General features: G+C 46.3%; 1 protein-coding gene across 7 annotated transcripts in view; it reads right to left on the bottom strand.

Annotated features, from left to right (window-relative positions):
- Positions 1 to 27,952, bottom strand: part of robo2 (roundabout, axon guidance receptor, homolog 2 (Drosophila)) — an 895,654-nt gene that overhangs the window by 618,626 nt on the left and 249,076 nt on the right. The window contains exon 1 of one of the 7 annotated variants that reach the window (XM_060833861.1): positions 15,264 to 15,998. The exons of the other annotated variants lie outside the window; for them this stretch is intronic. Within the exon in view, the coding sequence (XP_060689844.1) occupies positions 15,264 to 15,315 (52 nt within the window). The 5' untranslated portion in view covers positions 15,316 to 15,998. Of the gene's footprint in view, positions 1 to 15,263; positions 15,999 to 27,952 lie in introns of those variants that run through there. 7 annotated transcript variants of the gene reach the window in all.

Below are 27,952 nucleotides of genomic sequence, written 5' to 3'. Positions count from 1 at the left end.
GTTTTCCAGAAATCCATGTACAGACATCCAACAGTACTAACCTCATCAACTCTGTTTGTTACATAGAGTCATAGTCATAGAGATGTACTGCATGGAAACAAACCCTTCGGTCCAACTTGCCCATGCTGACCAGATATCCCAACCTAATCTAGTCCCACCTGCCAGCACCCGGTCCATATCCCTCTAAACCCTTCCTGTTCATATACCCATCCAAATGCCTCTTAAATGTTGCAATTGTACCAGCCTCCACCACTTCCTCTGGCAGCTCATTCAATACACGTACCACCCTCTGCGTGAAAAGGTTTCCCCGTAGGTCTCTTTTATATCTTTCCCCTCTCACCCTAAACCCATGCCCTCTAGTTCTGGACTCCCTAACACCAGGGAAAAGACTTTGCCTATTTACCCAATCCACGCCCCCCATAATTTTGTAAATCTCTATAAGGTCACCCTTCAGCCTCCGACGCTCCAGGGAAAATAGCCTCAGCCACATCTTCAAAAATCCTCATCGAGTTAGTTAAGCAAGGTTCCCCCTTGCCAAATCTGTGCTGGCTTCCCTCAATTAACACAGATGTGCCCAAATGACTATTCACCTTTTCCTGAAATTTTGTCTCGAGGAGTTTCTTTGCTGCTGAGGTCAAACTGATGGAGCTGCAGTTGCTGGGGTTATCTTAAAACTTTGTTTGAACAACAATGCAATGTTTGCAATTCTCCAGTTCTCTGGCACCATTCCTGAGACGAGTGAAGACTTGAAAATTATTGCCAGTCCCTCATAATTTCACTCTCACATCCTTCTCATTCTGTCTGGTGCCTTAGTTCAGGCAGTCTATCGAAAACCTTTTCCTCTTTTTAAAATTAATTTCTGGAATGTGGGCATCATGAGCGGACCAGCATTAATTCCCCATCCACAGTTGCCATTGGACTGAGTGGCTTGCTAGGCCATTTCAGAGAGTAGTTGAGAGTCAATCACATTGGGTGTGGGTCACATGTAGGTCCAATCAGGTGAGGATGACCAGATTTCCTGCACTGAAAGGCATGAGTGAACCAGATAGGTTTTTTCCTCCAACAATGGTTTCATCACCATTAACAATTTCTTAATTCCAGATTACAATTGAATTCAAATTCCACACCTGCCACAGTGGGATTCAAACCCGGTCCTCAAAACATTACTTGGATCTCTGGATTGATAGAGTTGAAAAAGTTGGGGGCGGAAGCGGCCTGCTGTGTTTCTCCCTCGGATGCTGCCTGGCCTGCTGTGTTTTTCCAGCACCACATTTTTCGACTCTGGTACTCTAGCATCTGCAGTCCTCACCTTCTCTTCTCTGGATTAATAGTTGAGCAGTAATACCATGAAGCAATCACCTCCCTCTCCTTATCATTGTCCATTGTAAACCCTTTGAATTTCAGTGTTTAGATCAGAGTGGTGCTGGAAAAGCACAGCAGGTCAGGTAGCATCCGAGGAGGAGGAAAATTGAAGTTTCGGGCAAAAGACTTTGCCTTTGAATTTCTGAACGACCCTCTCTTTCATCATGGCCTGGGGAGCATCTTCCTCCTTCATAGAGTCATAAAGATGTACAGCACGGAAACAGACACTTCAGTTCAGCTCGTCCATGCTGACCAGATATCCCAACCCAATCTAGTCCCACCTGCCAGCACCCAGCCCATATCCCTCTAAACCCTTCCTATTCATATAGCCATCCAGATGCCTTTTAAATGTTGCAATTGTATCAGCCTCCACCACGTCCTCTGGCAGCTCATTCCATACATGCACCACCCTCTGCGTGAAAAGGTTGCCCCTTAGGTTTCTTTTATATCTTTCCCCTCTTACCTGAAATCTAGTTCTGGACTCTAGTTCTGGACTCCCCCTCCCCAGGGAAAAGACCTTGTCTATTTATCCTATCCATGCCCCTCATAATTTTATAAACAGGAAAAACTGAATGTGAAGTATTTATTAATAGCTCCATCAAACCATCTTGGCTCCAAGTGTAAATCCTCCTTGTCCCTAATCAGCTCTACTCCCCCGTTTTCAACCTTTGTCCTATTTACATGCCAGAAATATTTATTTTTCCACATTACGGCTGGAATCTGATATAATCAGATCAATTTCAAGCTAACAGAGCAATAAATATGGATTTTTTTTCTCTTGTTAAAATGTCATATTTAAATAAATCATTTCTTGTTAAAACAGAAACCGACACAGACATTTCAATGATTCTGACAAGGCTGGCCCATTTTTCAAATTGCATTTACAAGTTCAAAACAACTCATTTGATTTCTTAAAACTTGTGCCTCATGCTTTTATTCCCCACAAAGTCAACCAATCCCACGTTCGATTGCTTATTTGACACTGAGTCACAGGTTGCGAGTTTGATTCACCGCACTGAAACCTAAACATCTAGGCTTACCCAAGGGTAAAAAATGAGGTCTGCAGATGCTGGAGATCACAGTTGAAAATGTGTTGCTGGTTAAAGCACAGCAGGTCAGGCAGCATCCAAGGAATAGGAAATTCGACGTTTCGGGCATAAGTTTCCTGATGAAGGGCTTATGCCCGAAACGTCGAATTTCCTATTCCTTGGATGCTGCCTGACCTGCTGTGCTTTAACCAGCAACATATTTTCATCTAGGTTTACCCATTCAGGCACTGCCAACGGTGCTGTCCTTCAGATGAGATGTTTAGTGTCACGATAGTTTAAATAACAGAGGGAAGTTCTCTCCAATGTCCGTGGGTCAGAATCTGTCTTTCAGCCAACTTTGGAGTCAGGCCAAAGTGGGTTCACCTAGATGATCCAAAGGTGCAGAGGGACTGTCTTGTGAGGAGAGATTGAATGGATCAGTTCTGTACTCACTGGAATTCTAGAAGAGACAACTTTATTGAGCCATACCAAATTCTGAGGGGGCTTGAGAGGGTAGATGTGGGAATGTAGTTTCCTCTTGTGGGAAAGCCTAGGCTGAGAGGACATCATCTCAGAATAACGGTTTGCACATTTTAGACAGAAATAAGGAGGAATTTCTTCTCTCAGAGGGTCGTGAATCTATGGATTTCTTTACTGCAGAGGGCTGGAGAAGCTGGGTCATTAAGTATATTCAAGGCTGATTTTTTTAATCAGTAAGGGAATAGGAAAAAGGCAGGAAAGTACAGTTAAGGATGATCAGATTAGCCGTGATCTCATTGAGTGGTGGAGCATCTTCAGTGGGCTGAATGGCTAACTTCAGCTCCTAAGTCTATGGTTTTATTACTGATCCTAGACTGTCTGAAAATCATAACATGTGATTGGAGTTTCTGGTGTGTAAAACAGTTATCTGGTCACCTACTTTATAGCAGATGTTACACTCCAAAGGTATTTATTTGCCGTCTAGCACTTCAGATTGTCCCGAGGGATTGAGAGGTGCTACAGAAATGCAAGTAGGTTCTAAGCTTGTGCTTGTTCTGGTTTCCTTGATAAAATAAATACACCTCCCAGTGTAGTCTCTACCCTCCAGAAAGTGATACTTTCAGGTTTGCTGATCTGGACGCTACAAGCACCAGAACTGGTTTCAACAGGATCTGGGACAAAATTCCTGATCCTGGTGGCCATCAAGAGAGCGAAGAGAACAGAGAAATGCAGAGGTGCATGTGGCAGACATCATGTGGGAGCATCTTCAAGAACCAGACTGCAACGGTCAAGAGAAAGACAAATCATGTCCTCTCCTCCCCTATTCTCTGCTCTCCTCCTCTCTGCTGTCTTCCAGATCCTTCCATTTCTATGGAGGATGAGGATGGGCAATAAGGATTAGCTTTACAAAGAAATGATTATTTAAAAACACGGGTTCTCAAACCCACAGCCGGAGAATAGGATAAGGAAATGCACTGGTCAGGCCCAGGCATGAAGAGGTTAAGCTGTGTGAAGTGAGACCGATGGCATCTGCAGAGGAGAGAGAGCAGCAGAAGGTAGGAGAGAGGAGGAGGTGAACATCAGGAGCAAGGAGAGAAGGGAGGAAAGAGGTGAATCTGGAAGGGGTGGCAAAGACCTTGTGGTATTATCATTAGACTGTTAACCAGAGACTCAGAGAAAGTGAGGACTGCAGATACTGGAGATCAGAGTTGAAAAGTGTGACGCTGGGAAAGCACAGCAGGTCAGGCAGCATCTGAGGAGCAGGAGAGTCGATGTTTCGGGCATGAGCCCTTCCTGATGAAGGGACCTGCCCGAAACATCGATTCTCCTGCTCCTCGGGATGCTCCCTGACCTGCTGTGCTTTTCCAGTATCACACTTTTCAACTATTAATCCAGAGACCCTCGTAATGATCTAAGGACTTGAGTTCAAATCTCACTATAGTGGACAGTAGAATTTGGATTCAATTACAAATCTGGAATTAAGAGTCGAATGATGACCATGAAACTGATGTTGATTGTTGGACACACCTGTCTGGTTCACTAAATAAAAACCAAAAAAAAATGCAGAATAAAGGAAGATAGACCCAAAACCAGAAATTGTTGGAAAAGCTCAGCAGATCTGGTAGCATTCACGGGAAGAAATCAGAGTTCAGAACGGAAGGGGCACTGGACCCGAAACGTTAACTCTGATTTCTTCCCATTGGTGCTGCCAGACCTGCTGAGCTGTTCCAGCAATTTCTGTTTCACCGATTGGTTCACTAACGTCCTTGAGAGAAGAAAGCTGCCATCCTTACCTGGTCTGGCCTACATGTGATTCCAGAACCACAGCAGTGTGGTTGACTCTTAACTGCCCCTGGACAATAAGGGATGGGCAATAAATGCTGACCTAGGCAGTAACACCCTCACCCCGTGAATGAACAAAGAAAAGGTCAGGCTGGGAAGCCCCTAGCATCCCTCAGGAGAATGAATAATAATAGTGATGAGAGGAGTGGGCAGGGAAGGAGAGGAGAGGGGAGAAGGAGAGGTAAGTGGAGCTGGGCAGTGGACAGGAGGAAAAGGATAGGCAGAATAGTAAAGAGGAAAAAAGATTAAGAGATGAAAATTGGATTCAAAGAAAACGCTGTTGAATTAACAATTTGCCAGTGTTTTGAACTCTCTTCCTGGCTCCACATTGACCAGGCAAAGCTCAGTGACAGCTCTCCAGCCTCCAGCAGTGAGCTGAGAGCTTTATCGCTCTCAGAAAGCTGCTTAAAAAAAGAAAGCACAGCAAGAAAAGCGAGGCCAGAGGAGAGTGATGTGGAATGATCAATCCACTTTGTTACTGCTGTACTCTGAACTATCATTAAACTGTTGACATGAAGGGCCCTGCGACAAGCTGCCCTCCTCAACACACATTTCACTTCCTGCTCAATTTCCATTTTGTTCTCAATACTGTAATTTCTTATATAAATAGCTGTATTTTGGAACCAGGGACTGAAAGCTTCATAAATGCCTGAGGAAAATTACCATACTTCAAAGCAGTCCAATAACTCTCTATTCATATGTAGTAGATGGAAAGGAACTGCATTACTATTTCTTTTATTCAATCTTGACCTTGCTATCAGCAACTTTTACATGTTTCACTATATTTATGAAAGACGTTTGAGTATTTCTTTCCCTGACCAGCTCTCACATAGCCACTGCAGTGCTCAGTTCCTGGATGTTAGATCACCCCATGTTGAACTCCCAGTACAGAGTTGAACATCATTGAGCCTGTCACATGAAGACCCATAGCATAAACTCACGACACTGAGATCGACTTCACCCTTGATTAGATTAGATTACTTACAGTGTGGAAACAGGCCCTTCGGCCCAACAAGTCCACACCGACCCGCTGAAGCGCAACCCACCCATACCCCTACATTTACCCCTTTTACCTAACGCTACGGGCAATTTAGCATGGCCAATTCACCTGACCCGCACATCTTTGTGACTGTGGGAGGAAACCGGAGCACCCGGAGGAAACCCACACAGACACGGGGAGAACGTGCAAACTCCACACAGTCAGTCGCCTGAGTCGGGAACTGAACCCGGGTCTCTGGCGCTGTGAGGCAGCAGTGCTAACCACTGTGCCACCGTGAAGCCAAGCCCATGTAACCCAGGCTGACACACCCAGACCCAGTACTGAGGGTGTGCTGCACTGCCAGTGGTACTGTCTCGTGAATCGAATGTTACATGGAGACTGTCTTGAGGTGAGGTGACGCGAAACAGATCTCTTGGTTTCTATTGGAGAAAGAGAAGGGGAGACCCATCAACCACCTACCCCCAACACACCCCACCCCCATCCCTAGAGGCTCTGGGGCTATTATGTCATCCTCAATCAACATCACTGAGAAACAGATTGGCTGATCAAGAACACATTGTGGGATCTTGCTGTGTGCTGTTGCATGTCCTATTGGTTTATAACTGTGACTGATCTTCTGAAGGACTTCAACGGCTATAAAGTGCTTCTGGGACATCCACAGGCCAGGAAAGGTGCTACAGGAAAGCAAATGTTTGACTTCTTTCCAGGACACCCCCCCACCCCACCCACCTGAACACACGAGGTCCACGCAGATGGTCAAGAATCTTGAGGAGGGTTAGAGTATCTGGTGACTAGTCCACAGGCAGGAAACCAGTGACAGTCCGGTGAGTAGGATCAGGGGAACAGTGTGGGAGGTGGAAGGACAAACGGATGGTCAGGTATTCCAGTTTCCGATTATCATTGTGCCACGGGACAGAGAGGACTCTATGTGGTGTAGGGTTAGTCTCCTTTCCTCTGGATCAGGAGGCCTGGGTTCAATTCTCATGTCACAACACATCTCTGAGCAGGTTCGTTTGAAAATATTTTAGACACATTGACCTCAGGGTGTGGGTGAGGAGCTGACTGAGATGCCAAACCATCAGGATGGGGCAGCAAAGTTAGATCCCAAATTGGTAAGAAACATAGACTCAAAGAGGCACACAGTCATTGAGTCATAAGCACAGAAACAGACCCTTCAGTCCAACCCAACCATGCTGACCCTGTTCCCAAACTAAACTATCCCAGCTGCTTGCATTTGTCCCATAATCCCTCCAAACCTTACTTATTCATGAACATATCCAAATGTGTTTGAAATGCTGTAACTATACCCACACCCACCACTTCTTCTGGAAGTTCATTCCACACGTGGACCACTCTCTGTGTACCAAGGTTGCACCTCATGTCATCTTTAAATCTTTCCCCTCTCACCCTAAACTTATGCCCTCTAGTTTTGAACTCCCCCACCCTCAGGGAAAGACCTTGTCTATTTACCCCAGAAATGCTCCTCATGATTTTATAAACCTTTATGTAGTCACCCCTCAACCTCCTACTCTCCAGCGAGAAAAGTCCCAGCCTATCCAGCCACTCCCTATAACTCAAACCCTCTATTCCTGGCAATATCCTGGTAAACCTTTTCTGAACCCTCTCCAGTTTATTATATCCTTCCAATAACAGGGTGAGCAGAACTGGATACAGTATTCCAAAAGTGGCCTCACTAACATCCTGTACAACTTCAACAAGACATCTCAACTCCTGTACTCAAATGCAAGTGTGTGAACCACCTTCTTAACTACCCTGTCTACCTGTGACACAATCTCCAAAGAAGGTCTCTAGGTCTCTTTGTGTTCCCACACTACCCAGGGCCCTACCATTAACTGTATAAGTCCTGCTCTTGTTTGTTTGACCAAAATGTAATACCTCGCTTTTCTCCAAATTAAACTCCATCTGCCGCACCTCAGCCCATTGGCCCAATTGATCAAGATCTTTTCAGATAACCTTCTTCACTGTCCAATGCGTCATTAATTTTGGCGCCATCCACAAACATACCAGCCATGCCTCCAATATTCTCATCCAAATCATTTCTATAAATGACAAACAAAAGTGGATCCAGCACCGATCCCTGTGGGACACTGCTGGTCACAGGCCTCCAGTCTGAAAAGCAACTGTCCACCACCACCCTCCGTCTTCTACTGTCAAGCCAATTTTGCATTCAATTGGCAAGTTCTCCCTGGATCCCACACCATCTAACTTTACTAATTACCATGCGGTATCTTGTCAAAGGCATTACTAAAGTCCAAGTAAACAACATCTACCACTCTGCCCTCATCAAGTTGCAGGATTGCCACACACTAACGAAGTACTGTCAACATTTAAAGTCTGAAATAGAAGCAAAAGTACTGGAAAATCTCAGCAAGTCTGGCAGCAGCAGGGGAGAAAGAATAACAGAGACTGTTTCTGCTACAGTTCAGCTGACAGATTATTGACCTAAAATCTTCCATTTGTTTCTCTATCCCCAGACAGTGCCAGACCGAGCTTTCTCAGCATTGTTACTCTTGGTTCCTTCAGGGAACCTGTCGTTCTTGCCCAGTTGAGATCTGCATTTTGACTTTCAGGCTGCACTGCTCATTTGACTCTCCTTATTCAAGACAGTCCTGAGGCAATCAGTTGTTAAAAGCCATACAATTTCAGAGATGCAGAGGTCTCTTCAGTTACTTCTCATGGGAAGACCCCCATCAAACCTATGCTCAGAACCGTGGGTTTCCCAGAAGGAGTTGGATTTGGGTCTTAAGGCGAAAGGGATCCAAAGATGCGGGGATAGGGGATTGAGATGGATGATCAGCCATGGTCATATCGAATGGTGGAGCAGGGTTCAAAGGGCTGAATGGCCTACTCCTACTCCTGTTTTGTATAGAGTAGTGACCCTATACCCATGGGGATACTTTCCATGACTTACCACGGAAACCTGAAACTGCGGATAGGAGAGAACCCATTAACTTGAAAGGGAAATGTACCTTCCCGGCAGCCTCCTGGTCCCTGGTTCCGGAAGGTTCCCTATAATATGTGCTGCCCACAGTTAAAGTGCGGGTAACTGAAACGGTGGAAAATGATTCCACGGACATGGGGGTTGCTCTATATTTCCAAAAATAACATATGGATGAAAAATGCTACCTTACCAGGCAAGGGGGTGTCTGCTTCCCCACCTGCCCATCTTCCAGGTGCTGACTTTTCACTGGGGTATCCTCCTCCAGCACATTTCTATAGCACCTTCATGGGACCTCAGGAGCACTTTACAGTTCATGGGATACTTGGAGAGCACATTCCTTCGTCATGATGTAGGAAAGGTGAGAGCTGATTTGCACGGGGAACGATCGCCCAGCAGCGATGTGAAAGTGACAGGAATGTTGGCTAATATGGAGTGAGAACTGGTTTCCTCAAAAACGGCGCAGTGGGACCTTTTACTGGGAGGTGATGGGCTTAATTTAGCTGCTCATCTGGAAGATCTGACAGTGCAAGCATCACTCCCTGTGGGGTGGGGGGGGGGGATGCCTAGACTGTGTGATAAAGTGGAGGCGTACTAAAACCCACCACCCAGTGATGCTGAGGTGAGCACATGACCCACTAAGTGGAGGGGGAGTGGTGTGGTGTGGTGTGGGAGGTGAAGCACACAGCTGTTTGCATGGAGCAGACTGTGGCCCAGATGTTCCTCGATAATTGGGTTCTTCCCTCTTGCTCGGAACAAAGGCTTGCTCAACCTGCTGTCTGAGAGAAGGGAACATGTCACCGGGTGAGTAAGGGAAGCGGGGGGTGGGCGGGAGGGAAGCAGAGGCAGGGAAAGGGGAGACAGAACATTACAGAAATGTAACGCTCCATTGCCCCTTACATCCTGTAGTGCAACTTTACATAAAGGTGACGTTCAGGCATCCGGAGGAAGAGGTGATTCGTAAAAGGCAGAATAAATTATGTCGTTTTTCTTTTAGTGTCGGGTTTTTTGGCTCGCTCGTTAATTGCATTTGTTACGTACATCTACAAACAATTCAGTACATTAATTACAGTCTGTAGCTCAGAATCTGCTCCAATTTGTGCTGTCACTTCCATTGAGTTGGTTAATTGCATTCACTCTCTATCTCTCTTATTTATTAATGAATAATTAAATCTATAGAAAGTAATGCTACGGCTTCCTCTGCACATGACCGAGGTCTGATTGACATAAATCAAGAAGAATAATAAATGACAGAACATTGTCTGCCAGGTGAGTCCTTTCACCAATGTCCAGTCTCCGCACACCATTCAGTCTAGCTCCCTCTCCAACCCCAGGTCTGTTTTATCCTGAGGGAGACCTGAACTTAAGTAGCACCTTTCACCTCCACAGGATGTCCCAAAATGCTTCACGTTCAATCAGGTTCTTTCAATCACTGCTGTAAAGCCGGGGGACAGGGCAGGTCATTTAAGAGCACAGCACGACCCCAAATTCAGCACTAAAATAAAAGATCTGATTGTTTATTTTATTTAAAACAACCAGATCTTTTATTTTAGCAGTTTTGCTTGAGGGTTAAATACTGTACAGAACTTTCCCTGTTTTTCTTTAAATAGTGGCCATATGATCAGACATAAGATATAACTTCCAGCAGCACTCTCTGCGCAGTGTTTCAAAGGGGTTCATGACCTGAATTCTGTGTCCAGCTTTGGGAGCTCCTGATTAAAAGATCAATGCAATCCTCTGTAAGATTTTGCTGAGTTCCACATGCCCCTGGTCTAATTATGGTTTCCTCTTCCCCTGAATTCACATCCTGCTGAAATCTTAGCACAGTCCAGCTCACCTGAAAGGGGTAATGACCAGCAGGAGTCATTAATGTTCAGAAATTCTTTCATGCATCACACTTGTTGCTCATCTGTAATGAGCTTCGGACTGAGTGGCTTGTTAGATCTTTTCAGAGAGTAGTTAAGAATGGCATTGCCATGGGTCTGGAGTCGCAAGTAAGTCAAACCAGGTAACAGCAGCACATTTTGCTCCCTGAAGGACATTATTGAACCAGACTTTTTTTTGTGACGATCATTGATTATTGGAGTGGTCACCATTATGAAGATCTAATAAAATAATTCACATTCCTCCAGCTGCAACAGTAGGATTCAAACCCGTAATTGCAAAGAATTCTGCCTGGGGTTCTGAATTACCAAACCTACTGCTGTGCTACTGCTTTCCTGAACTAGCATGACACTGTTGCATACATTTATCACAGGGCCAGAAGATATTGAATCTAAACCAAATCACCCAGTCTATTATAAATCAACTGAAACCTCTGACTGATCAAGAACACAAATCTTTGCTTGTCTTTGTTTTACCTGTGATTCAATAATCACACATTACACACCTGGACAGCGCTGGATTATTGGACTGGTATTCGCCTCTAACTGTCCTCACAACACAGTCCTCTCCATCACCATCTTTCCTACCTCCCTATTACACAATGATCACTCCACCTCTGGTCCTTCTTCTTCCATCACACCCCCATACCCCGCCCCAAGTTCTCATTTCGTCCATTGCCTTACACACTCTTCCTTTTCATCCTATCTTTACTGTACAAAGGCTGTGTTTGCTTGTGAGTACAGTGGTTTGCTGCTTATGTCACTGGACTAGTCGTCCACACTGAGTGAGTGCAAATGTCACCTCGGTAGCTTGGGAACTGGAATTCGGTTGATAAATCTCAAAAATAAAAAGCTAGCTATTCGTGGAAGTGAGCATGAAGTCTGTTGGACTTGATCTAAAAATGCATTTGTTTCACTGACATGCTTTTAGGGAACACAAGTTCCCCACCTTTCCCTGGTAACCTCACTAGGAATCAAAGGGTATGAGGAGAAAGAAGGAGCAGGGCTCTACATTGAATGATCAGCCAAGATCTTATTGAACAGTGGAGCAGGCCTGAAGGGCTAAGTGGCATACTACTGATGTTCCTGTGATGGTCTGGTCTACATGTTACTCCAGACCTGCAATAATGTAGTTGACTCTTAACTATTCTCTTAACCAACCTGAGCTGTATTCAAACCTTCAGCTGATCAAGAAGGTGACTCACTGCCACCATATCAAAGGCAATCACATGGGCAACAACTGCCGGCTTTACCAGTCGGGCCCACATTCTGGGAATGAAGGCTGACAAAATGGAAGTGGCAACTCAACAGATTATCAGAATCCAACTGATCCCTTCCTGTGGTTGCTAACTTGAACACCTCCCCCCGGACTTCCTTTTATTAATGAAGCCCCATTTGGTGTGGTACCAGGGAAACTAAAGAGAGGTGATCAATCCAGACTTAGCTTCCATGATCTATGTAACCACGGCTTCTTCATTAATCTCATGGGTTCTATTTCCAATTCTAGAAGTTCAAAGGATTTTTGTTTCCCCATTTTGAAAAGAAAATGCCCAGCAGGCACTGAAGGGACAGTTCAAAGTTCACCATTTCAATGTGTTGAAACCCCTTTGATGATGAGAACTGTTGGATTGATGAGGGGAATGGCTGGTGTACCATGAACAGCTAGGAAAGAGTCCCACACTGCTTACACACACAAGCAACCTTGACTATATATCTCCCATTGACATACAGAGTTACCATGGGCAGAGCATATTTCAAGAGGGCAGAAATGGATGGAGGCAGGAGGATGGAGGAAGGGAAGGGAAGGAGAGATAGGAAGCGGTGAACGGGAGGGAGAGGAAATGGGATGGAGGGGAAGGATAGGAGAAGAGAAGCAAAGGTATGCTAGAAATAGGAAGGCAGGGGTGACGTGGTAATGTCCCTGAGCTGGTAATCTCAAGGTCCAGAGTAATATTCTGCAAACATCCGCCCAATGGCACGGGTGGATTTTCAACACAATCAACAAATCTGAGATCTAAAGCGAGTCTCAGAAACTGTGATCATGACTATCATAAAAATCCATCTGATTGGCTAATATCCTGAAAGGAAGGAAACCTGCCTGGTTTGGGGTGACATGTAACCCAGACCATTGTCATCTGAGAAGGCCTAGCAAGCCGCTCGGTTCAGGGGCAATTAGGGTCAGACAACAAATGCTTCACTTGCTGGAGACACCCACATCCCATGAAAGAATAAAGGATGCAAATAAACAAGTTGGACAATGTTGAAAATAAACACTGCACTGATTTCAGATTTATTTTCATCACGCTGGATCAATCTCACATACGATCGCAGTTATAGTTTTCAGTGTCAGACTGGCTAAACCAGCCTTAGCCATCAAGTGTATCAATACAGTGAGACTCCTCAACCTCGTCAGAATCCAGCCTAGATTCACCCTTCAACCAGACAACAAAGGAATTATTTTCTTCCTTGTACCAAAAACTATTGAGAAACAGGTTAAGGCCTGAGTTAGCTTATCATATATAGGAATTTCTTTTGTTAACAAGAGAGTAACACAGGGATAGAATCAGACCTGTCAAACTATTAAATGGAATATTATTTTGCTGTGATCTGTTATTCAAACCTCCCGGTGATGGGCAATTTGGTGTTATTTGAGTTCACAATGAGGAGTACAACAAAGATTAAGCTGATATCTGACTCCCTCACCCTTTCCCCATTTTCATTCAGAAGATTAATCACAACTGCTGCAATTTGGTTTTGAACCCCTGATCTTTCCTGTTGGCCCTCCAATACCTCTCCCCCTCCCCTCCCTTATTCCCATCCATCCTCCCTCTCCCTCTCTCTTCCTGCATTCCCCTGCCTCACTCCCACTTCTTCCTCAGAGTACTTCAGACTCGGAACAGGTCTGACATGACTCAGATATGTTAATGAGATGAACTGGGAAACTCTGCCCTCTTACGATTTCGCAGATGTGTGCAGACTAAAAACACACTCAGTTGCTCATTTCAAATGCTCTTTTTTTTAAAAGGTTGAACTATCTAATTGTTTATATGAAGCAATGTAAGTGAAAGTGTGCTGATTGGCGGGGGTTCAGTGAGGAGAAGACGCATTTTAACTAAAACTGAAGATTTGAATAAGGAAGCTCTATTCAAACTGTTTCAAGATGACCCTAACAAGATACCAAATTTGAACAACAGGGGACCATTTTGAAGTATCAGGGTGTCAATACAATGTTTCTTTCGTCCAATAACCACCGTGATAATCTAGTCAAATGGGAAGGTTTGGGAGAAAACTTTGGGTCACACACTGCAAATTCATTCATATCTACAACAAGCCTGAGGGTGAAGGTAAGAGCAAGAATGGGAATGGGGGGGGTGAAGGGTAGATGGGGCTGGGGGATGAAGAAGGGTGAGGGATGAAGGGTGGGTAGGAGTGAGGGATAAAGGAGGCTGAGAGGTGAAGAGAGGGGTGGGAGTGAGGGATGGAGGCTGAGGGATGAAGGGTGGATGGAGTGAGAGATGAAGAGGGGTGACCAATGAAGGGCTGACAAGAAAGGAGGGAAAAAAAGGGAAATGGAATATTGGGATGGACAGCTGAAGAGAGGGAGATTAGGGAGTGTAGGCAGGGAGATGGAGGTGAGAGAGTTGAGTGTTGGGGGGACTGTTGGAGGGAGTGTCCATATTTGGACAGTGATGGATGGAGATAGGGAGGGGGAAGACTGAAGGAGAGGTGGATGAAAGGAGGGAGAAAACCAAAGACTGTCAGGAAGGAGATGCTGATGAGAAAATCAGGGAGGAATGGTCAAGAATTGGGGATGAAATAGCTGTCCTCGAGGTAGTGCCCCATGCCTGGTGGAGCTGACCATTGGGCCTGTCCATACAGAGAGTTCAGCTCCAGGCAGGAGGGACCTGATTCAGACCCACCTCCCAGCAGGGCCCCACATCACCGCCACCCCCCCTCTGCCTGTCGCCAGTCATTGAGGTACCCGAATCCCACCCCAAGGAGCCCACCAGACCAGCCCAGTGACTCTCCCTGTCAGATAAAGAACAGATTGCAGTCGGAACACCTTGTACATACAATAAGCAGAAAAGCATCGCAGTTCCCAAAAGGTCCTGGGCTAACTGGCCTCATCTTTATCTGTCTAAAGATCATCAGATACCGACGGAAACTGGATTGATTGAGGATTGACTGAAGAACAAATGCACGATATTAAATATTTCTCCCTCGGAGACAGGGTGGAGTCTGGTAAATCCCCACTTGTACTCCGGAACTCACCCCTAACTGCATCCCAACCTTCAAGAATAACATTACAATCCCTTTACACTCAACCTCTACGTTTTTAATTTTAAAAAAATCTACTCCTTGTTTGAGAGAATCTTGAATTCCTGTCTCTAACGGAGCCTTTCAAAGTTTTGCAGAGATGGTCAGGTGAATTCACACATACACAGACACACACACACACGACAAACACCGATGTGTTTCTGTAAAATCTCAGCCAAACACGCAGAAAACAAAACACTGTCTCCAGCAATTTCTGTTGTTTTCTTTCAAAAAGAAATACAGAGCGACCAGCCCAAACTTGTGTTCCAGACTCAGTAAAGGATTGTAAAACCTTTACTGGAAGCTGCAGAAATCATAAGCTACAAGGGGAGTTAGAATCGGTGCAAGTCAGAGAGAGAGAGAGAGAGACACACACACGCACAGAGACTTACCATAAACTTGGCAGAATAATCCACAGGCAGCGAGGTATGTTAGTAAAACCATCTTAGCATCACTGCCGGTGACAGAGTGGAGGGAAGTCTGTAAACTGGAGTGCAAGGCTACTTTCCAAAGAGAGAGAGAGAGAGAGATCCAGAGGAGTAAATCCGATGTGTAATTTGTTGAACGGTTTGAGGATGAAATAACACAGGCAGCAGCAGCACTGGCGGTGGTGGCAGCGGCAGTAGGAATTGGAGTAGTTTCCCCTAGCGACTAAAAGCAGGCAGTTTGATCTCCAGTGTTGGTTCAGAGCCAGGAGAAATCGATTAGCCCCACAGCTCTCCTCGGTACCAGACACTCATCGGTAAAGCGGACAACTTTCTCCTGAGCTCTGGGCACCGCCAAAACACCAGAGTTAGCAGTTAGATTTCCACACGTCTTGGCTTTTTCATGTCAAGGAGCACAGTTTTCAAACGAAATAAGCCACACACACACACACACAATTGGGCGTTAAATGCTCACTATCATCCAACGCCCCCGATATTTAGTGCTTCATCAGAGTTGAACCGGGATCAAGTCAGTGAGGTTTATTTTCAATCTGTCTCGTCCATATGGTAAAAAGCTTCAAGATAATCCGCTGGCTTCCCTCCTCTGTGTCAGAATGTAGGTGCTGACTTTGTTTTACACAGGAGACTCCCTGTTATTCTGCTGAATGTGTTGTGTGTGTGTCTCTCTCTCTATCTGCCTCCACAGTGCATGCACACACACTGATATGCTCTGACTGAACATCGAGGCACGGTTCAGCACTGACATTCGCATGGGGAGAACGACAACTTTAATTTGGGGATATAAAAATGGGGGTGGAGAAAGTGTGTGAAAGAAAGGGCAGGATTGGAATCAACCATTTAACTCAAAAGAGAGAGGAAGGAGAACCGCCAGAGAAGCGAGATACATTCCAGCAAGACAAACAGCCTTTAAAAGTCAGTTTCAGATCCGCCGGAGAAAAAGGAAATGATGTTTTTTTTCTCTCTCTCTACCTTTTGGCAAATTCTGTCCCCTCTCCCTCACCCCAAAGAGTGAGAGGGCAGTTTGTAATGGGATAGACTGAAGGGGATTCTGGGCTGTGCTCACACGCTGTATATACAAGCAGTTTAAATACTTCTAAATAATGTTTCCAAAACCCATCAGTCATCATTTAAACTCCAAACATGTCAGGGTGGATTTAGATAAATCAAAAACCGTATTTCTGTCTGCCCTTCGCCCAACATAGAGTTCCTAAGTGGGTCAGACAAATCGTTTGCTGCTAATATTTTCTTTCTCGTCTTACTGTGTCTATCAGCGAGAATGGAAAAGGTTAAATACTGTTTATAGAGTCCATTTGTTGAGCACAGGTCAATAGGAGTTGGTGGCTGTGCCTCGTGCTTTGTATATACTTTCAGCTTCTTTCTTTAAATCTAATTTGATGGGTCTTTCTCTGATCCAGACGGTGGGATGGGGTGGGTCGGAGCAAGGAACTGCATTCGGACTCAACTTTGGACGAGATGAATCTTCGCAGGGAGCGGTAGGTGTGGGGCGGCTTGCAAAACAGGAGACATCGGGCAGGTGTGGTTCCCCCAACCCCCTTGCAGGCTGGCAGCAGGAGTCGGTGCACTGAAATCTTCCCGTGTTCCTCATGGACCTGCCTGCAAGTTACTCTGGTGTATCTGATTGAGAGCATCCCTGTCTGTGTCTTTCACACACAATTGTGCTGCACGGATAATGAGAGAGCTAACAGAGAGGGCAAGGAGAAACAGGCCTCGAGCGCCTCCTGCTGACTTTATAAACTCTCACTCTCTCACACACACACAGAGCTGCAGCTTCTCAAAACACCTTTTCTGCACAATTATCTTCCTGCCCAGCTTACACTACTCAGATTGCTCTGATAAAAAAAACAAACAAACTCAATAGAATAAACCCTCTCGGTTTCCAGAAACAAAATTTAAATTTTGGGCATCTTTCACCACATCAGAATATCATCCCAAAGTAATGGATAGCCGGCGGTACAGGAAACAATTGGTGCACAGCCAGATCCCACAACAGCAAATGTGCCCACTTTCTTTCGTGGTACGGTGGTGACCATGATGGGACAATATCGACCAAGGTGCCGCTGTGGTATCTTTCACTTGCACCCTGAGACCTGAACTTAAATGCCTCATCCTAAAGACTGCACTTCCAACAGTGCAGCGCTCCCTCAGCACCACAATGGAGAGTCAGCCTGTGTTCAAGATCCCGGAGACAGACTCCAGCCCATGACCTTTGGTGTGGTTTCCACTTTGGGAGGGGCTGTTGTGGTGACCGAAGAGGAAAACACATGAGAAAAATATGTCTCTGGCCTGGATTGGGCATGGTATATCTCTTAGGAGAAAGTGAGGTCTGCAGATGCTGGAGATCAGAGCTGAAAAATGTGTTGCTGGAAAAGCGCAGCAGGTCAGGCAGCATCCAAGGAGCAGGAGAATCGACGTTTTGGGCATGAGCCCTTCTTCAGGAAGGGCTGAAGAAGGGCTCATGCCCGAAATGTCGATTCTCCTGCTCCTTGGATGCTGCCTGACCTGCTGCGCTTTTCCTGCAACACATTTTCAGCCATGGTATATCTCTACTCTTTTCAGGACAGGGTTAGTAACTGGTCTAATGGTCTTCACCCTGAGATTCTATTGAGGACCAGCAACGGTGACATTGCAATTAGAGACAAGAAGAACCATATATAGCCATACAGGCCTGCAGCTGCACAGCACAGAAACAGACCCTTCGGTCCAACTCGTCCATGCCGACCAGATATCCTCAATTAATCTAGTCCCATTTGTGACATTTGGCCAATATCTCTCTAAACCCTTCCTATTCATCTACCCATTCAGATGCCTTTTAAATATTGTAATTGTACCAGCCTCCACCACTTCCTCTGGCAGCTCATTCCACACACACACTAGGTGAAAGTGGGGACTGCAGATACTGGACATTGGAGTCAAGATTAGAGTGGTGCTGGAAAAGCACAGCAAGTCAGGTAGCATCCAAGGAGCAGGAAAATCAACATATCCTGATGAAGGGCTCCTGCCCAGAATGTCGATTTCCCTGCTCCTTGGATGCTGCCTGACCTGCTGTGCTTTCCAACACGACTCTAATTTTGACCCATATGTGCACCATCCTCTGCATGAAAAAGTTACTTTTAAATCCTTCTCCTCTCACCTTAAACCTATGCCCTCCAGTTTTGGACTCCACTACCCTGGGGTAAAGACCTTGACTATTTATCCTATCCAAGCCCCTCATGATCTTATAAACCTCTATAAGGTCACCCCTCAGCCTTTGACGCTCCAGGGAAAACAGCCCCAGCCTGTTCAGCCTCTCCCTATATATAGCTCAAACCCTCTAACCCTGGCAACATCCTTGTAAATCTTTTCTGAACATGGATGGGCTTTCTGTACAGTGGCACTATCCCTACCTCTGAGACAGGAGGCTTGGGACCAAGTTCCATCTGCCAATATCTCTGAACAAGTTGATTAGGAGAAGCAAATGTGGTTCCCTTATTTTAATTACAATCCACACATTCCCTGCAGAAACAGGAGGGCAACACTGCACGCATGAGAGAGCATTCAGCTGCTTCATGTGTGAGTGCTGAGGTCTGAGCATGTGCACTGTAACTTGTGTGGCGTGTGCATAGAGACTGTGGAAGGACAGGTCGAACAGCAAGCCGTACAGCTTTCTGACACTCACTCCCAAGGGTCAAGCGAGAGATGAATCAGTCGGTGCCACATACCGTCACATGAAACAGCTCGGTAACAGTCTTCCCCTACTACGCAGCACGGGAAATGGAGGAGAAACTAGCTTGGAAGGGGGAGATTGTGAGCAGCCCATGACCCGATAATAGTGGATCCTGAAACCACCAACAGAAGACATCGACAGCAACAGCTTACACTGAGACTGCAATTTCAACTTAGAGAAAGGTGCCCAGACATTTCATTACAATATTAGCAAACAGAATTTGATACTGAACTACATGAGGAGGTATCAGTTTCTAAGCCGCTCCTTAAAGATACAAGTCCACGGTGAGGGAGGGAATTGCAAGGTCATAGCCTCAGCAAATCATGGCAAAGACAGCTCATGTGTATTCTTTCATGAGATTGCTAGCAAGGCCAGTATTAACCACTCACCCTTTCCCCTCACATGCTGGACAGAGTAAATAGGGAGACACTGTTCCTGTTTGTAAAAACAAGAAAGAATGAGAGGGCGTAGATTGAAAGTGATGTGAAATGAAGCAAATGTCATGTGAGAAAAGTCACTTTCCCCTAGTGAGTAGGTGAGGTATACAATGCACTGCCTGGAAATGTGGTGGAGGCATTCAACAGGATGATTATTTGGGTACAGATGCTGTGCAAGGATATAGCAAAAGGCACGAGGTAATAAAACCAGTGCAAGCACAGCCATGATGGGCCAAATGGCCTTATTCCATGCTATAATTCTTTAAGCAGCCTTGCAATGCTGCCGTTCCCATAGTCACCCCCATTTCTACAAGAGCATTCCAACACATTGAAGGTGAAGGAAGTGATCTATTTCTTGTCGTTTGGAGCCATTTGGAGCAGAGATTATGGGTGGGTGGTGTTTCCATGCCCCTGCTCCCTCTGTCTTTTCAGGTCATTCAGGTCATGGGTTTGAAATGTATCATTGATGGAAGCTCAGTGATCAGTTGCTCTGCATCGTGTACAAAGTCCACCCTACCTCCCCTGGTGTCAACCAGCAGTGGGGAAATTACAGATCAGGAAAGCTCAGGGGGACAGAATTAAAGTGACTGGACATATTATAGAGACTGTGGAGAAGGAGGAGGCTACAGAGATGGGACTTGGCGATCATGGAAGGATTTGGAAATAAGGAGGGCATCATTAAAATCAAGATGTTGCTTGACCTGGAGTCATCCTTGGTCAGCGAAGACAGGGAATAGTTGTCACTGCCTGGTTGGAACTAGGCAGCAGAGGTTTGAATAACTTCAACTTAGCGGAAGGTAGAATGTTGGAAACCAGCCAGGAGTGCACTGGAATCTAGACTTTACAAAAGGGTTAAACGAGGGTTTCAGTAACAGATCAACTGAGGCAGGGTAATGCTGTGGAGGAAGAAGAAGGTGGTCGAAAGGATGATGTCTTTAGGTTAAGTGCATGCTGAGGGTGCACCTGATCTGATAAAAATTCTGTCCAGTAAAGACATTGAACTTTTGTTCAGGCTACATCGGATCCATCCACCAACAACGTTCAGTAGTAGCAGTATGTACCACCTGCATGATGGACGACGGAAATGGGGCAAAAATGCTGAGATCGTACCTTCCAAATGCCCAAAAGAGCAATGGCAGCAAATACATGGGAACACAGCCCCCCTGCACATTCCCCTCTGAGACACTCGCCATCCTCATCTGGGGCTACCTAGCTCCTCATTAAATGGATTAAATGTCCCAGAATCCACCACATATTGGGGGCAGTGAATTCACGACCCTTTGAGAGAAGTAATTCCACCTCATCTCTGTTTTCAATCTGCCCCTGCCTTATCTGAAAACCATGATATATCGTTCGAAACTGGATCAATACAGGGAACCATCCTCTCTACATCTGCTTTGTCAAAATCCCCTTTCACATCTTATATACCTCAATCAGACCTCCTCTCAGATGTCTACATTTTAGCGAGCCTGAGTTCTCCTCATAAGGCAAGTCTTTCATCTCTGGAATTAATTTGGTGATTCTTCTCCAATGTACACACTTCCTCAAGTAACAAAACTATACTCAATGTTTCATCTGAAAAGGGAGAGGCTGCTCAGGCTGAATCTCAGCACACATGTGGACATTGGAACTCATGCGTTTGGGAGGAAGGTACAGATCTAATACTTTAAACCTCCGTCCACAACCATCACCACAGCCTCCAACAGCCCCTCCCCCACTGTTCCTCTTAGACAAGTATGACTCTGTAAGTGGGAAGGTTATGGAGTTCAGATGAAAGGCACATGCTTTGGGTATTCATTATTCAAACAGGGTATTTAATAAAAACCACAAAAGCAGCTGGCAGATGCAATAAGGAACATCAATGGGGATAAGGCTGCACATTGAGCCCACTGGATACTGTAGCTTTTGTCCCTGATGTCACTGTTTAAAATACCAAAAAGGGATATAAACGAGATGACTAAAAGCAAACAAACATTCTGACCAAGAAACCACTTACATTTCTTCTTCACAATTCACAGGACCAGACGATTTCATACTTTGAAAATGTAGTCACCTGTTATAAAGAATGCACAGCGAACTCCCACAAGCAGCAATGCGAAAAGGACCAGGTGCTCTGGGTTTTAGCAATGTTGACTGAGGGATAAATCATGGCCCAGGAGACTGGAGAGAGAACTCCACTGCTCGTTTTCAAATTAGTGGCTACAGAACCTTGTCTAACTGCTGCAGATGGGGGTCCCTGTTTAACTCCTTAACTGTAACGCAGTACTGTGCTAGTTGGAGTCACATTAGGAACATTGGCTTAGAAGGTGCGATCAAGTGTTGACCTCAGGCACAGAAACACTGAATTATTCCAGTGCAGAAGGAGGCTATTCGGCCCATCGTGCCTGCACTGGCTTTTCAAACGAGCTTCATTACCCGGTGAACATCTCCTGCTTCTTCCCCCCAACCTTCTCAGACTACTGCTGTCCAAATAACGCCTCTCTTCAATGCCCCTCTTGAACCTGCCTCCACCACATCCTCAGGCAGTGCATTCCAGACCCTAACTCAACAAAAGAACAGAAGGTACAGCACAGGAACAGGCCCGTCCAATCCTGTACCGGTCATCATTCCGTTACTAAACTAAAAAACAAACCTTCTGCCCTTATTTAGTCTGTATCCCTCTAGTCCCTCTCTATTGCCACATGCAGCTGACTGTGTGAGAAAGCTTTTTTCACATCACCCTTGCTTCTCTGTACATCACTTTAAATCTGTGTCCTCTCATTCTCGTTCCTTTTCTCTCTGTCCATTCTTTCCAACCTGCTCATTTTTCTGAGATCTCAACCAAATCTCCTCTCAGCCACCTTCCCTTCAAGGACAGCAGTCCCAACATCCTCAACCTATGCTCAGACCTGAACTGAAGAAATGAAGTCTTCCAGTTCTGAGGAACGGCCGCCTGACCCGAAACATTAACTCTGATTTCTCTCCATAAATGCTGCCAGACTGGCTGAGCTTTTCCAGCAACCTCTGTTTTGTTTCTGAAGTCTTCTGGTTCGGGGGGGGTGAGAAATGGAACGGTACCACTGATTCACTGTGAACCATCCCCTCCTACAGTTCCCCTACTGGGATGAGAATCTCACATTGTAACGGCCGTGGAGGAGTTGTGGTGCAGTCAGCAGTGTAGACTGTAACGATTAAATAACCACAAAGTGGAATGTAGGCCTTGAAACTTCCACTTTCCCGAAATGATTAATTCCAGCAACAACAACTTACATTTCTGTAGTGCCTTCAATGCAGTGAAACATTCCAAGGCACTTCACAGGAGCAAAATACAGCAGCATTTGACACTGAACCACAGAAGGAGATGTTGGGACATGAATAAATGCCTTTCGCAAAGAGGTAGGTGCTAAAGGAGCATTTGTAAGAAGTGAGAAGCTGAGAGGAGGAAGGGGAGGGGTTGGGGGGGGTTGGTTTAGAGAGGCAGTTCCAGGTGCTAAGGGTCCCGGTAACTGAAGGCACCAATAGTGGAGTGATAAAAATCAGCATTGTGCTAGGTCTGTGCGGGAGGAGTGCAGAGACCTTGTGGCTGGAGATTACAGATAAAGCTGATAGGACCTTGGAGGGTTTCGAAAACAAGGACGGGCATTTTGAAAGTGTCTTATGATGATTAAGAGCCAATAGAGGTCAGTGAGCACACGGGGTGATGAATGATTAGGGATTGATATCACAGGGTCATAGAAATGTACAGCATGGAAATCGACTCTTTGGTCCAACTCGTCCATGCGAACCAAATTAATCTAGTTCCATTTGCCAGCATTAGGCCCATATTCCTCCAAACCCTTCCTATTCATATACCCATCCCGATGCCTTTTAAATGTTGTAATTATACCAGCCTCCACCACTTCCTCTGGCAGCTCATTCCATACACGCACCACCCTCTGCGTCAAAACGTTGTCCCTTCAGTCCCTTTTAAATCTTTCCCCTCTCACTTTAAACCTATTCTCTCTCGTTTTGGACTCCCCGACCCCAGGGAAAAGATCTTGTCTATTTACCCTATCCATGCCACTCATGATTTTATAAACCTCTATAAGATCATCCCTCATCCTCCGACACTCCAGGGAAAACAGTCCCAGCCTGTTCAGCCTCTCCCTACAGCTTAAATCCTCCAAACCTGGCAACATCCTTGTAAATCTTTCCTGAACCCTTTCACAACATCCTTCCTGTAGGAGGGAGCTGAAGATGTGTTGCTGGAAAAGTGCAGCAGGTCAGGCAGCATCCAAGGATCAGGAAATTCGACGTTTCGGGCATAAGCCCTTCATTCCTGATGAAGGGCTTATGCCCGAAACGTCGAATTTCCTGTTCCTTGGATGCTGCCTGACCTGCTGCGTTTTTCCAGCAACACATTTTCAGCTCTGATACTCCAGCATCTGCAGACCTCATTTTCTCCTTCCTGTAGGAGGGAGACCAGAACTGAACGTAATATTCCAAATACAGAGTGGCAATGTTTTAGAGGAGCTCCAGGTTTATGGAAAGTGGAAGGATCAAAGTGGAGTGTCCGAACCATTGAGGTTTCAAATTATAAACTGGAGATCAGAGGCAGCTCGAGGTAGATATTACAATGGAAATGGCAGGAAGGAATCGTTGTGAGTTGAGTGACATGTGCTCAGAGGTTTGTACAGAGAAGCTGTGGCATTTGTGTTCAGCTGTGCCCTACTGGGTGGGAGGGTAATGGGTTCTGGTCAATGTTCTCTCTCATAATCTTGCTGGCTCTCAGGGCCTTTGAAATCTGTGCCAATGTTTTTGAAATCAATGCCATGTGCAGAACCTTGGAGTGAATCTGTGGGGTCGAGGCTGCTCAGTTTAGGTGGCATGTTGGTTCTGATCCCACTCCGCAATCCTGCAGCGCAGCCGTTGGAGGTGCTCTCTTTCAGGTAAGATGTCAAATAGAGGCCTCCACTGTTCTCTCAGGTGGGTGGAAGAGGTCTCATGGCAATAGGAGATCAGGGGAATTGTCACTGGTGTGCACATCTCAGTCACCAAGAAGACAGCACAGTGTCTCAGTGGTTGGTGCTGCTGCCTCACAGTACCAGGGACCCGGCTTCGATTCTAGCCTCAGGTGACTATATGTCTGGAGTTTGCACATTCTCCCCTGTGTCTGCATGGGTTTCCTCCCACAATTCAAAAATGCACAGGTTAGGAGGACTGGCCATACTAAAGTGTGCAGCCTGGGTGGTTAGCTTTGTAAATGCAGGGTGGGGGAGTGAGTCTGGGCTGGTTGCTCTTTGGATGGTCTGAATGGCCTGCTTTCACACTGGAGGGACTCTATGGTGATGATCTGGTCATAAGCATACTGCTGTGATCTGATTTATTGCTGTTAGATTAACACAGGTACACTGAAAGGTCTTGCTGGCAACTTGGATTTTGCATTTCCCACATTCCAACCATGACCGTAAACACGGCTGCTTGTAAAGTGCCTTGGGATATCCTGTGGGCTTGAAAGGTGCTATGGAAATGCAAGCCTTTTGTTTATTGATGTACACACACACACACACACACACACACACACACGATTTCTTCTAACCAAGCCTCTGATTTAGAACTTCAGTCTATTAACTTGGCAGGACACATGGTACTGCTCCGAAGAAGTCATACTGGACTTAACCCTCTTTCTGTTCCCCCCGGAACGCTGCCAGCTCTGCCGAATTTCTCCAGTGCCTTCTGTTTATATTCCAACTGGAGCCGAGCTTAAAGTGGGCAGACAAACGTTCCCCTTCTGCTCCTTCCTTGTTGAATGCTGCAACATTTAAACATCAGAACAAAAAGATCTCACAATTCTTCCTCCCGCCTGCCAGTTCTGGTTTCAAAAGTTTTATCTGAAGACTGCACTGGACTAATGTGTTTCCTCTACATCTGCCACCTCCCTCAGCCTGAACACACACACACACACACACACACACACGTATCCAGCTGGCTTGTTTCTATATCGAAGAAAAGAAAACAAGACTGACAAAGAGTTCATTGAGAAAGAGCTCTTCAGTATTTAATATTCACAACCCAGTGCAAAATGCTGGCTAAGTCCCCTCCCTCCCCACACAAAAAAATCCCCAGAATGAGCCCCGGAGGGAAATCTTTTGCTCATTCCCATTTAAGGTGCGAGCTTGTGTGGTTCGATCAAAGGAGATTGAGGATTTAGTCTGTTCTGGAATTAAATGAAGATAAAGCCTCTTTCTTGTGGTGTTCAGCTGTGTTTCAGTGAGCAAGGCTCTGGCCTCTACAACAGGACATTGTGGATGCAAGTCCCACCCTAACAACCCGAGGATCGTGGAGATAATAAGGACCGCAGATGCTGGAAAGTCAGAGTCGATAAAGCACAGCAGGTCTGGCAGCATCAGAGGAGCAGGAGAGTCGGCATTTCAAATTCGGGAATGCCAAAGCTGACACTTGTGAGTGCAGTTCTGAGGAGGTTGAGGTGAAATAATGAGGGGTATGTATAGACAGGAAGAAACACTTCCCCTTGGTGGAGGGAATCACAGACTGGGGGCATAGATTTAAGGAAAAGGGACAAGACGTTTAGAGGGGTTTTGAGGAAAATATTTTTCACCCAAAGGGAAATCTGGAACTCAGCACCTGAAAGGGTGGGAGAGACAGAGACCCCCGTAATGTTTAAGAAGTACTCAGATGTGCTATTGTGATCCCAAGGCAGACAAGGCTATGGGGCAAAGTGCTGGGAAAATGGGATTAGAATAGTTAGGGCATTGTTTATTGACCAATGAGGACTCGAAGGGCCAAAGGGCCTATGTTCCTTGCTATACACCTCAATTACCATGTCGGAAGGAGATGCTTTTGATTTGTGATGTTAAGATCCAGATCCTAATTGGCCTCACCCCTTCCCACTCCACCTCCCTCTCACCACCTTCTCCTCTCCACCTTCCCTTCCACCTCCCCTCTCTATCTCCCCTTGCCACCCTGCTTCCTCCACCTCCCCCTCGCTACCCTCACCCCTCCACCTGCCCGTCTCCCCCTCTCTATCTCCCCCTCACCACCCCCTTCCACCTCCACATCCATCGCCCCCTCACCAGCTTCCCCTCCGCATCCTTCCCCCTCTACCCTGCACTTACACCTCCCCCCTCTCCACCTCCCCCTCTCCACCCCCCATCTCCACCTCCCCCTTCACCTCCCCCTCACCACCCCCTCCACCCTCTCCTCTCCACCACCCTCTCACCACCCCCTCCACCCTCTCCTCTCCACCCCCCATCTCCACCTCCCTCTCCACCTCCCCCTCACCAACCCCTCCACCCTCTCCTCTCCACCCCCCTCTCTCCACCCTCCCCCTCCACCTCCCCCTCCACCTCCCCCTCTCCACCTTGTTCTCTCCACCCCCTCCACCCTCCCCTCTCCTCCTCCCCCTCTCCACCCCCTCCACCACCATCTCCACCCTCCCCACTCCACCACCATCTCCACCCTCCCCACTCCACCTCACCCCCACCCTCCCCACTCCACCTCACCCCCACCCTCATTACTCCACCTTCCCCTCTCCACCCTCCCCACTCCAGTCCTCGCTCCATTTAAACATGGGAAGTTAGGCGGCAGGCTTTGAAGAAGATTGGAGGAGGTCTGGCCATTATGCAGCCCTTAGCAACAAAGGTTCACACCATGGTTTGCTGTGCTTTAGCATTCCCTATGTTGCCGTAGAGTATCCACTGCACAAAGGGCTTTGCTAAGGGGGTCCTGAGCTTGTGAAAGGTGCTATACTCTCACTCTCTGTTTTTCACTCCTGTCAGGCCCCAACAATCCCTACTCCCAGTCCGTATGTGACCACTCTGACTCACTGACTTCCCAATAGCCAGTCAAGCTCCACAATGTGAACTCATCACAGGGCAGAGGTGACAACTGGTGGCTGGGTGTCGTTCAAGATGTGAGGGGAGGGGAACAACAAGTGATGCAGCAAATCTGCTTATTGCACCCACATTTTATCAGGGAGCACATCCACATGTAAAACTCTCCTGTGGTCTGGAACAAAACATCAAAGGATAGTTGCCAGCTGGAAGTTAACCATGGAGGCTATAATTCACTCAGTTACTCAGTATTCTCAATTAAACCTGGAACAAACTACTCAATCTTATATTTCTTCTGTTTCTTTGACTGAGTCTTGCTCTGGTCTGCAAAAACTACTCAGTATTGCACGATCATCCTCACATACAGAGATAACTCCCAACTTCTTTTTACAATGAAACATAGAAAAACAGCAGCAGGACTAGGCCATTCAGCCCTTTGAACCTGCTTCCCCATTCAATACGATCATGGCTGATCATCCAACTCAGTCCCCTGTTCCTGCTTTCTCCCCCATACCCTGTGAACCCTTTAGTCCTAAGAACTATATCTGACCTCTTCCTGAAGTCCTCTGGAATCCAACAAACAACATTCTGAGGCTCCCTTCTTCCAACTATGCCAAACCTATTTGTCTCCTCAACATACACACCAGATATGGTTCAATTGGA

The sequence above is a fragment of the Hemiscyllium ocellatum genome, chromosome 12 (assembly GCF_020745735.1).
Source record: "Hemiscyllium ocellatum isolate sHemOce1 chromosome 12, sHemOce1.pat.X.cur, whole genome shotgun sequence".
NCBI classification, from domain to species: Eukaryota; Metazoa; Chordata; class Chondrichthyes; order Orectolobiformes; family Hemiscylliidae; genus Hemiscyllium; species Hemiscyllium ocellatum.
The sequence above is the reverse complement of the archived record's forward strand: the minus strand, read 5'-3'. Positions and strand labels throughout refer to the sequence as shown.